Here is a 12,284-nt window from a genome sequence, read left to right on the forward strand (position 1 = left end):
TAGCTTTGGTATCAAAATATGAAAACCAAGGATTGGCATTCAATGTTGTGCCAAAGCTGTGCCGAGTTTGCTCTCTCTATAATTATAAACTAAACTTTAGCATTGGCAGACAATACTGGTTTGTTAAAGGCTTTTAGGTTGGCCCAGTGTTGTAATTGACAGGAAGGCCAACGATTGGCATTCAATTTCGTGCCAAACTTGCGCCAGCCTTGTTGTCAGTATTGGGTTATAAAAAGTTGAAAGCACTGAGTCAATACTGGCAAACAATGCTGGTTCGTTACTGCTTTATGGACTGACCCAGCTTTGGAATAAATATGAAAACCAACGATTGGCGTTCAATGTTGTGCCAAAGCTGTGCCGAGGATTCCGCCAAACTTGGATTGTCGTTGAAGTTCAAACTTGTGCCAATATTGGCTTTTAGCTCGGGTTAACAATGGACCATACTTGGGCCAAGCCTTGTGGCAGGCCTAGGAAAGAATGCTTGGCAACTACAATTGGGCCAAGGTATTGCCGATCGTCAGCATTGGCAAACTACTGCAAGTCCCACTCGGGAACGGGAAGAAAAATGAAATAGAAAAATTGGAAAATAGTGTAAAGTCATTGAGCGAAAAACTTCAAGGTGACATTAAAAATTTGAATTTAGACGATAAGAGGAACAAATTTGAGAAAGATTTTAGCAAGAAGAAGAGTGAAATTGAAAAGTTGGAGAAAAGTGTGAAATTATTGAGCGAAAAGCTTCAAGGTGATATTAAAAATATGAATTGGGATGATAAGAGGAAAAAATTTGTGGAAGATATTGGTAGAAAGAAAAATGAAATTGAGAAGTTGGAAAGTAGTGTGAAATCGTTGAGCGAGAGTGTGAAGACTGAAATTAAGAAGTTGAATTCGAATGATAGAATGAAAAAATTCGAGGAGGACTTTGACAGAAAGAAGAGTGAAATTGAAAAATTAGAGAATAATGTTAAATATTTGAGTCAGAATGTTAAGGATGAAATTAAAAAAGTGGATTTAAGCAATCAAATTAATGAATTTAACGAATATTTTGAACAGAAAAAAAATAAATTTGAAAATTTGGAAAATAAAATGAAAACTATAAACGATTATGTTAATAACGAAATAAAAAAAATAGACTTATTACATGATACTTTTAATAAGGATACAAATAAAAGTTTGAAAGATATTAATAAATTAAAAACTGACGTTAAAGCTCTAAATGATGATATCAAAGGTGAAATTAAGAAACAAATGGACTTTGGTGTAAGTATGATAAATACATTAGCCGAGGAAATTAAACGAATGAAAGACCAAAAATACCTTACTATAAAACCTAACTTCCCACCAATTCCTACAGCACCTTTAGTTACTCCAGAGAATGAACCTGGTAATTTTGAAGAATTATTGAAAAAATTACACGAACTGTTGGATAAGGGAAAACAGAAATGAGTAAAGAAAAAAAACAACTTGTTGATGAATTACATGCTCCAGCACGAAAAAATTTTATTAGAAGACGAGTTATTGTTCATGGATATGACGATTTGTGGAAAGCTGATTTAGTGGATATGCGATTGTATTCAAAAATTAATAAAAATCATCAATATATATTGACAATTATCGATGTATTTTCAAAATATGCTTGGGCTATACCAATTAAAACTAAAAGTGGAAAAAATGTTACTCATGCATTTTCCAAAGTTTTAGAAGAGAGAAAACCAAAAAATTTGCAAACTGACGATGGAACAGAATTTTACAATACAAATTTTCAGCAACTAATGAAACATCATGGAATTAATCATTATTCAACGTGTAGTATACTTAAAGCATCAGTAGTTGAACGTTTCAATAGAACATTGAAGAGCAGTATGTGGAAAATGTTTACGCTTAATGGAAATTATCAATGGCTGAACATACTGTCAAATCTAGTTAAAGATTACAACAATCGTAAGCATAGAACTATTGGTATGTCTCCACAAAGTGTAACAATTGAACGAGAAAAAGATTTATTGAAAAATGTGTATAATTTCATAAAAATAGCTGTACAGGCTAAGTATAAAGTTGGCGATGCTGTTCGTATAAGTAAATATAAACATTTAATTAATAAGAGTTATACACCGAATTGGACAACAGAAGTATTTAGATTAGAAAAAGTTCAAAGAACAAATCCAATAACATATTTATTAAAGGATTCTACTGGTCAATCAATAGCAGGTGGATTTTACGAGTATGAACTACATAGTGTTGCAAATCCTGATGTATACTTAGTAGAAAAAGTATTACGGAAAAAAGGAAATAAAGTTTTTGTAAAATGGTTAGGATTAAATTCAAACCATAATTCGTGGATTAATAAAAATAACGTATTGTAATTATTATTGTAATCAAAATATTTTTTTAAATAAAAAGTTTTATTAATTCTCATAATTTACTTGTATTATATTTTTATGACCGCATGGTAATGTATCAGTTGAATTTGCTATTAAATATCTATTATCATCGTATGGACTTGGCGCTATTTTCTCCTCACAAATTGTAAAGACATTATGTAAATTTGATCTTATTATATTTTGCTTACATATTAATGTATTGAAATTTTTTAAAGAATCTATATAATCATCAAATTTTATATTTTTTACAACATAGCTTTTAATACCTTTAATACATTTTTTATCCTTATTAACACCGTTGATTCGATATGCATACATTTTTTATCGAAGTCCAACAAATTCTGACATTAAATTACCGTTACATTCATCCTTCATTAAACCAATTACTTTTTTATTAACCAAAGGTATATTATATTTATTATTAATAGGATAATCACTTGTATCAAAATAATCTATTTTTTCTCGAATGAAATCGTAAATATTTTCACACTTAAACTCATAAATTAAACTATCGGTATCAGTATACAAAAGTTTTACGTCTAATTTGAATTTTGGTAGAATTACATCATAGTGAAAGCTATATAAACATACTTTACATAAATCTAAAACGCACATTCCAATAAATATTGGTTTATCAATAATAATATTTAATTTTTTCATTTGTATTGCAACTAAATCTTCGTCAAAAATTAAAATTCGATAAAAATTTGGTTTTGATACCAATGATCTTACACCGTATCTACCTCCCCAATTATTTCTTATATGAACATTACATCTCTTACGTACATTTTCTATAGTTTTACCAAAAACAGCATTATTCATTAATTTGTATAAATTTTTCTCAAAATCACTATTACTTTCAGTTCGTAATTTAGTATTCAAATCAATATAACTCTTCAACCAAAATAATTGTTTAAATTTAAAAATTCTATGTATTTTTTCCAAAACCACACCATGATTTAAAGCTTGTTTCAAATTTCTATAATGCATTACATAACGATACTTATTGTTTAATGTTGCTAATAGTTTTAAAATTTTTGATTTTGGTGGTTTTTTATTTTCCGGACACAGGTAAATCTCTTTGTAAATCGTGAATTTTTTCAGGATAAGAAAGATCAACTTCTATGATGTATCCTGTATCTGAATCATCAGCATAGTCATTTACATTGAAATTTTCACAATTCTCAACCCATTCAAATTGTCCAAAAGGTAAAGCCTGAGACATTGCCCAACCATATAAATTGTTTACATCAAAATACTTTAAATAACGAGATGATTCACTTGAATTATAATTTGATAAAAATTTATTGTTTGCCTTGGCATACCTATTAGAACATTGAATGAGACCACCTATTATACCTCGTTCAATAAATGTTAACATATCTATATCTGTTACTAATTCCAACTTAATATCAGTATAAAATAACATTACTTCCCATGTATAACTTGGTAAACTAAAATAATGAACTGGATCAAGTCTATAATTATGTATACATGATTTTCTAAAATTCTCAAAAATATCTGCCAACAACAGAACATCTGTTTTTAGATACAAATCAGAATATTCACCAATATTTTGAATATTAAAAGTATTCCATACTTTAAGAGCATGTGTATAATCATTCTCTGAAATTTCACATTCTTTTAAATGATTGTAAAATAATTCACGAGATGGAAGTTTTGATTCATTTAAAACATTTAAATCTTTAACATAATCATATGGAAATACACCTTTATGTGTTAATAAATTAAAAGCATTCAAACTAATATCTTGAAATTCTGATTTCAAACGCGTAAAATTATTCTGATCTACGTAATTGGCTAATTTTTCCAGACTAGAATTCAAAAAACGAAATGAATCTAAAAATATAAATTTAATATTACTATTTTTTATAAATTTAATTATAGTCAAAAATTTTTCCATATTTAACGGTATTACTTTTACATCGCCTTCAAAACTATTTGTAATGTCGCGAATTAAAAAATGAGCATCATAATTACTTAAATTATGAAATATGACTGGAATATTTAGTTTTAATTTATAGTTTATATTACATGAATTATGAGCAGCACCTCTAAATAATCCTGTGATATGATCATGATCTCGAACCTTTACATCATTTACACTAAATGGTTTTTCACAAATATAACAAAAACTTGCCTTTACAAATTTTTGAATATCTTGTTTTGACATTTCCATTAGTTTAATATCATTTATTATCTAAAAAATATATATATATATATATCAATATAAATAATAATAATAAATAAAAATTTTGTTTATTTGTGTACTTACTTCTGATATTTCAACAGCAATTTTTTGAAGTTCGTTGGTAAACCATTTTGCACAATCAATACTACGTTGCATTTTAAATCGTGATAAATTAGTATTATAATTACACGAAACATAATATCCAATGCTATACGGTTTATGTTGTTGAAATGCTTTAGCAGGAACAGATAATGAATCTATTTTTTCAAGTAGACATTCGAAATCTGCATATATAACAAACGGTACTTGCAATTTTTTATAATAATTTTTAAATTGTAAAATATTATTATTTTTAACAGGAAGTATTACTGCACAATCTTTTACCAGATTACAATCAACACGATGTTGTATTAATTTATCATTACTACTAAAATAATGCATACAACGATTACAAAAATATTTTGTATGTTTATCTCTACTACATTGGTTAGATAGTAAATATGATAAATTTTTAATTAAACAATAATGATAATTATAATCATTTGAAATATATAACAAATTAAAATGTTTAATTTGCTCTTCTTTCGTAAGATGTGTAGATAAAATTTTTTTCTTTTCAGTTACAAATACATTTATTGAAATTTTATTTAATTTTTCAAATTTAGGAATATCTTTAATGGATATTGAAATTCTAAACCTTCAAAATTCAAATAATTTTTATAATGAGGAGAAGATGATAATAAATTACAATTTTTTTTTGCTGGAAATAATCCTGTCATTATTGCCCATGCAAAACAATCTTTGCTTCGATTTTTAACATTAATAACAGCATGTTTATTTTGAATCCATTGAGGTAATTTGATATACGATGATGCTGTCATTGGATGATATTTAATAATTTGAATAACAATATTTATTATTTTCGAAAGAACCCACCCGAATCTCTTTCCTGAAATTCTTCTAATTGAGTTTTTATGTTAGACATTTCAATTTCATACCAATTTATGATATTTTCAGATTCGCATAATATCTTATAATTTGTATTAAAATATTTTACTTCCTCATTATTTTTTGACACAAATAATCCACTAAAAATCAACATCACCTTGATAAATTTAAATTTAAAAATTGCTTTTTGTATAAACTGGAGAACACTATCTTTTACATCCAACATAAAGCTAATTGGTTCAATATGTGACACATTTATTATAACACCAGTTTGAAGTCTATTTTTGAAATTTGATTGTACTTCTTACCATATATATCTTTTTTCATTCGTTTTATTTATTTTCTTTTCACCACCACCACCAAATTTTCTCATTTTTTGTCATTAAACAACTCGTTTTTTTTCTTTCAATAATTCTCATTAAACCAATTATTCTATTAAGTTTTGCTTCTGCACTTATTTTTCTTCCCACACCAATTTTCATATTCATATATGATTTTATACTTTTTATCGCTTTATTACACTTTTTAATAAAATTTATGTAATCTTCAATCGATGATGATGTATTTTCCGTTAAAGAGTAATATTTTTCACGAATCTCTCTCTCGTAGGAAGTCAACATTTTTAAACAATCAACCATTGTATATATGTATGTTATTGATAATACAAAAAATATTCTATAAAGAGAGAGAGAGAGAGAGAGAGAGAGAGAGAAATGAAGTTTTCTCAAACAATCAACCAACTTCGTTACCGTTGACGATAGACACACTTGAATCACAGTGATATTCTTGAATATGATTCACTCTCTTTTATATACCATACTGTTACAAAATGTTAGTTAAGAAAATATTTTAATATGTATAGTATAGAATTAATTTACAATAATTGTTTTATATACATACAGAGAACAATTGAAGTATTGAAATTAGATTTCTTTTAACCAATTGAAGAATAATTGAGGTACCCTCAATTTCCTCCTCCTCCTCCATCTCACTGGAGAGAGGTTTTTTAATATTACGAAAAACATTTGTATGAGACAGGCAGGAGCTATTAACGCGCGCTTATGGTAGCGAATACCTCCTCGTCTCTCTATCTCGACACACACACACACACACACACACACACTCAAGTTTAAAATATTAATACATTTTTCATGCTGATAAAGATACTCACTGCCTTGCCGACGGGGTCGGGGCCTTGTCGGCGGCGCGCATCCAGGTACACATTCTCTTACACCCTCTACCCCCCTCGGCGGCGGGAAAAACGCGCGGGATTTTGAAAAAAAAGGGGTGGCGGTGGGGGGCGGGGCCTTTTTTTAGGGGCGGGGCCTGGGGACCCACCACCCACCCACCCAAAAACGGACACGAACCATATTTGGACATAACCATATTTGGATCGAAACTTTTTTTGGACTTGCCCATATATGGCTCGATCCTTATTTGGAATAACCCCCTCACCTCTCTTCACCTCCCCTCACCTACACTTCATCCAGGTCCTGTCTAGCCCTACTACTTTTATTCTTTCTCGATTTTATTTACTTAATATGACGAAAAACCTAAATCTTTGCAGCAATGTTTAACTGAGAATGTCGCTTAAGTAATTCGTAGATGCTCAATATCATGCTAGACTATTTTATACTGACAGATAGTGCAGAAAAGCAGCAAATTTCAATAGACGTAAATTATTCTCATGGAATAAACATTATGTCGATAAAAGATCATCCCTCTACCAAAATTACTAAACAAGTTAAACATTTAAAATAGAAGCAATTGTCCTCGACGAAATATATTACGCTTTTCAATATTTAAATAATAAAAATTGGGAAACGCGTGCACATGAAACATTAAGATTTTACGCGATTTTGAGCATCGTACGTGGTGTTTTATAAATGGAAGAGAAATGGGAGAGAGAGAGAGAGAGAGGAGGATGCTTTTGCTATGTTAACACACGCCTGCTGCGTCAATGTTTCTCGCTCGCTTCTATTAGCCTCTCTCTCTAGGAGCCAATGGATCAAGCTGACCTGGCGTCTAGAAAGAGAGACTGCTAGAAGTGACAAAGAAGCGACATGAGCACTATTGATGTCTCGCTCTGCTCACTCACATCCGCTCTCTTTCTCTCACCGGACAATCCTACGCTTTGCCCCCACCACGCGATTCAATCGGGTCCTCCTCTCCTTCTGGGGCGAATAATCTGGCTAACCCGTATACATATATAATCGTATAATATATCATTAATCAAGAAACACTGTAGTGTCTCGACGGCAAGTATATATAAAAGTAGTAAATAATGACATTTCTATACCGCCGACGCTACCGTGTAACTTATGCAGCAAGTTTGGCCGTCCTAATTTTTAAACCAATTTATCTGCATGAATAATCTATTATCATGATTTAACTAAAGCTTTTCCTAAATTGATTTTGAACAAGCTTTCATTTGAGACCATAAACATGAAATTCGGTTAATGCAATCCAGAGATCTCATACTATATTAGATATACAGGGTGTTTCACGTACGGCGCCCCAGCTCAGAAAGTCAGTAATAAGACTGAGGAGCGCGTGGAGGGGGCAGACGTACGTAATAGGCCGGAGAGCGAGCAAAAGAGAGGATGAGTGGGAGAAGGATAGAGCTATACGCAGGTCTACGATACGCCTAGCGTATTGCCTCCCCCCGCTACCCGTATATGACTCAAGTCCACCAGTCTCCATTTGTTAACTGGTGCTCTCTCTCTCTCTCTCTCTCTCTCTCTCCGTCTATTTAATATGGAGATGCAGAGCTTTACTATCTTTTCCGCACCACCTAGAGGTAGATAGCAAGGCGCGTTTTTTTTTAAGTGGTTTCCCCGGTAGGCCTAATCCACTATACTAATTTATAAATGTTCGAATTGCCTTCCTCTTTGTTGAACGCAGAGTTCAGCTCTTCGAACAATGTCGCGCGTTGCTCGGTGCACCATGTCGGACGTGAGTGTTTGGAAGGCCGCAATAATTGCTGCACGAACCTCCTCTTCTCTACCCCCACGTTCATTTTCCACCAGATTCTTAATATGTCCCCATAAAAAGAAATCCAGTGGAGTTAAGTCTGGGGACCGAGCCGGCCAGGTGATCGGGCCACCACGACCCATCCACCTGTCGGGAAATTGCGCATCTAATGTGGTACGGGTATTTCTATGAAAGTGTGCAGGAGCTCCGTCATGTTGGAAAATCATGTTTTCCCGCACGAGCAGAGGCACATCTTCCAACAACAACGGTAGTTGCTCTTGTAGAAATTCCACATACTTCTCTCCATCTAATTTAGGTGGGAAGAAAACTGGTCCTATCTGAAAACAGAAAAAATATAATAATTTTAAAAAATGAATCAAACATCCAATAATTTATTCAATCAATTAAAATAGGTGTCTACTTACAACCCGGTCTCCAATCAGTCCAGCCCACACGTTGATTTTCCATTTATATTGGAAGGCGCCAACTCGGGTTGCGTGGGGATTTTCTTTTGCCCAAAAAACATAATTTTTTGAATTGAATACGCCATTAGGCGTAAATGTGGACTCGTCCGTCCACAATATCTGGTCTGGGAATCCACTATCCCGCCTGCATTGTGCCAAGAATCCTACAGAAAAAAAAGAAGCATGAAACAATACAGTTTTAAGCAGCTATAGTATCTCAAATTATGTCAACACATACCCATGCAGAAATTTACTCTTGGCTGCCAATCCCTTGGTAGCAATTGATGCACTCGCTGCATATGAAAAGGATGCAAGGCGTTTTTTCGTAGAATACGCCATGCCGTTGATATTGGCGTATTGAAGATGCGTGAAATTTGCCTCACGCTCGACCTAGGATTTTCTTCCACATACTCCAGTACTCTTAATGCAAGCTCGGGGTCTGCACAGCTACGATTCCTTGAAAATTCGTGCACTTTTCCCGTGGCCTTGAAATTTTTTACCACCCTAAGGATGACCTTGTGGTCAGGGTGTCTCCGCGTAGGAAATCTCTCTTTGTAGATTTGTACAGCTCTACGCGCACTTTGCTTAGCTTCCCCGTAAGCAAAAATCATGTCAACGTATTCGTTTTTCGTAAAGATCATGGTTGTTGCTCGGTCAAAATCTATCACAGACTACGAGAAGCAAAGTGTTTTGATTTAAAACGTCAACTTTTAGCGGCGAAAGATAAAGGATTGTTATTGAAAACTAACTAGGTGCGCGGTATCTTTGATTCTTCAATGTTTCTTGCGATATAAAGGAATCAAAGATACCGCGCACCTAGTTAGTTTTCAATAACAATCCTTTATCTTTCGCCGCTAAAAGTTGACGTTTTAAATCAAAACACTTTGCTTCTCGTAGTCTGTGATAGATTTTGACCGAGCAACAACCATGATCTTTACGAAAAACGAATACGTTGACATGATTTTTGCTTACGGGGAAGCTAAGCAAAGTGCGCGTAGAGCTGTACAAATCTACAAAGAGAGATTTCCTACGCGGAGACACCCTGACCACAAGGTCATCCTTAGGGTGGTAAAAAATTTCAAGGCCACGGGAAAAGTGCACGAATTTTCAAGGAATCGTAGCTGTGCAGACCCCGAGCTTGCATTAAGAGTACTGGAGTATGTGGAAGAAAATCCTAGGTCGAGCGTGAGGCAAATTTCACGCATCTTCAATACGCCAATATCAACGGCATGGCGTATTCTACGAAAAAACGCCTTGCATCCTTTTCATATGCAGCGAGTGCATCAATTGCTACCAAGGGATTGGCAGCCAAGAGTAAATTTCTGCATGGGTATGTGTTGACATAATTTGAGATACTATAGCTGCTTAAAACTGTATTGTTTCATGCTTCTTTTTTTTCTGTAGGATTCTTGGCACAATGCAGGCGGGATAGTGGATTCCCAGACCAGATATTGTGGACGGACGAGTCCACATTTACGCCTAATGGCGTATTCAATTCAAAAAATTATGTTTTTTGGGCAAAAGAAAATCCCCACGCAACCCGAGTTGGCGCCTTCCAATATAAATGGAAAATCAACGTGTGGGCTGGACTGATTGGAGACCGGGTTGTAAGTAGACACCTATTTTAATTGATTGAATAAATTATTGGATGTTTGATTCATTTTTTAAAATTATTATATTTTTTCTGTTTTCAGATAGGACCAGTTTTCTTCCCACCTAAATTAGATGGAGAGAAGTATGTGGAATTTCTACAAGAGCAACTACCGTTGTTGTTGGAAGATGTGCCTCTGCTCGTGCGGGAAAACATGATTTTCCAACATGACGGAGCTCCTGCACACTTTCATAGAAATACCCGTACCACATTAGATGCGCAATTTCCCGACAGGTGGATGGGTCGTGGTGGCCCGATCACCTGGCCGGCTCGGTCCCCAGACTTAACTCCACTGGATTTCTTTTTATGGGGACATATTAAGAATCTGGTGGAAAATGAACGTGGGGGTAGAGAAGAGGAGGTTCGTGCAGCAATTATTGCGGCCTTCCAAACACTCACGTCCGACATGGTGCACCGAGCAACGCGCGACATTGTTCGAAGAGCTGAACTCTGCGTTCAACAAAGAGGAAGGCAATTCGAACATTTATAAATTAGTATAGTGGATTAGGCCTACCGGGGAAACCACTTAAAAAAAAACGCGCCTTGCTATCTACCTCTAGGTGGTGCGGAAAAGATAGTAAAGCTCTGCATCTCCATATTAAATAGACGGAGAGAGAGAGAGAGAGAGAGAGAGAGAGCACCAGTTAACAAATGGAGACTGGTGGACTTGAGTCATATACGGGTAGCGGGGGGAGGCAATACGCTAGGCGTATCGTAGACCTGCGTATAGCTCTATCCTTCTCCCACTCATCCTCTCTTTTGCTCGCTCTCCGGCCTATTACGTACGTCTGCCCCCTCCACGCGCTCCTCAGTCTTATTACTGACTTTCTGAGCTGGGGCGCCGTACGTGAAACACCCTGTATATATATATCGAATTTCAGTTTTTTCTCCATAAACTTTTTCTTCTTTTCCAACCAGAATATATGCCTCGGGCTGAAGTTGGTTGCTTAACGTAGATGCTAGTGACATCGTAGACGTAAACGTAAATGTAGTTGCACACAATTGTAAATAGTATGTCTCTGTGTGTATCTCAGCGATATATGATTTACTTCGTTTATTACGGTAAATCAGGTTAAGCTGCAAGTTTGATTGACAGTATTAACCTTAAAATAATTTGAACCCAGTTTCATAATAAATAAATGAAAGAACATGATTAGACTGTTCTTATTTGAATCCAATGAGGTTATACTCGTACTCACCATACTCATTAAAAAGATTTTTAAAATTACTTAAAGGAATCAACAGATTAGATAAGTATAACAATGAATTTTATAATATAAATTGTAATATATTTTGTGGTACTTTGTGGGATTTTATTTCAGATTAAATTATAGTGATGTGTTTATTGTCTAACTGCTAAGGGTTGAGCTGTGTGGAGTGAAAAATTAAAATATAATGTGGTTATTGTATCATTGCTGAGGATAGAGCTGACTGGATGAAGTAAGATTAATATTTACATATTTTCAACACTGTGCAAAAGAGAAGTATACTTTCAACATTTATATATACATCAGTGATTATCAGGAGCATATTAATTGCAAGAAATTGTTACGGTATTTTAAAATCATATGCTAAACTTCCCAGTATTGAAATCATTAACAGAATGCATATTTAACTATTTCTTTTCTTTAAACTGATGTGGGTTTCAACTGTCCGAT

General features: G+C 33.8%; 3 protein-coding genes across 3 annotated transcripts; 2 read left to right on the top strand and 1 right to left on the bottom strand.

Moving 5' to 3' along the window:
• The first annotated feature begins 477 nt into the window (after positions 1 to 477).
• On the top strand, positions 478 to 1,443 carry LOC136778050 (uncharacterized protein PF3D7_1120000-like). Its single transcript, XM_066734662.1, has one exon. The coding sequence runs from the start codon at positions 478 to 480 to the stop codon at positions 1,441 to 1,443; it is 966 nt and encodes a 321-aa protein (XP_066590759.1).
• A 1,256-nt stretch (positions 1,444 to 2,699) lies between these two features.
• On the bottom strand, positions 2,700 to 3,368 carry LOC136778051 (uncharacterized). The gene has a single exon (XM_066734664.1). It carries the CDS (start codon positions 3,366 to 3,368, stop codon positions 2,700 to 2,702), a length of 669 nt encoding a protein of 222 aa, XP_066590761.1.
• A 6,534-nt stretch (positions 3,369 to 9,902) lies between these two features.
• On the top strand, positions 9,903 to 11,116 carry LOC136778052 (histone-lysine N-methyltransferase SETMAR-like). The gene is made up of 3 exons (XM_066734665.1): positions 9,903 to 10,305; positions 10,380 to 10,582; positions 10,670 to 11,116. Exons 1-3 carry the CDS (start codon positions 9,903 to 9,905, stop codon positions 11,114 to 11,116), a joined length of 1,053 nt encoding a protein of 350 aa, XP_066590762.1.
• Positions 11,117 to 12,284: the final 1,168 nt, after the last annotated feature.

This window comes from Prorops nasuta, unplaced genomic scaffold (assembly GCF_024137725.1).
Source record: "Prorops nasuta isolate Cenicafe-Biocafe unplaced genomic scaffold, Cenicafe_Pnas_1.2 PNAS00013, whole genome shotgun sequence".
Taxonomy (NCBI): domain Eukaryota; kingdom Metazoa; phylum Arthropoda; class Insecta; order Hymenoptera; family Bethylidae; genus Prorops; species Prorops nasuta.

Excerpts from the sequence above, each read along its gene's own strand:
- LOC136778050 (XM_066734662.1), top strand. The coding sequence starts at position 478 with ATGCTTGGCAACTACAATTGGGCCAAGGTATTGCCGATCGTCAGCATT.
- LOC136778051 (XM_066734664.1), bottom strand. The coding sequence starts at position 3,368 with ATGCATTATAGAAATTTGAAACAAGCTTTAAATCATGGTGTGGTTTTG.
- LOC136778052 (XM_066734665.1), top strand. The coding sequence starts at position 9,903 with ATGATCTTTACGAAAAACGAATACGTTGACATGATTTTTGCTTACGGG. Across the intron at positions 10,306-10,379 it reads AAGAGTAAATTTCTGCATGG|GATTCTTGGCACAATGCAGG; the intron begins GTATGTGTTGAC and ends TTTTTTCTGTAG. Across the intron at positions 10,583-10,669 it reads GACTGATTGGAGACCGGGTT|ATAGGACCAGTTTTCTTCCC; the intron begins GTAAGTAGACAC and ends TTCTGTTTTCAG.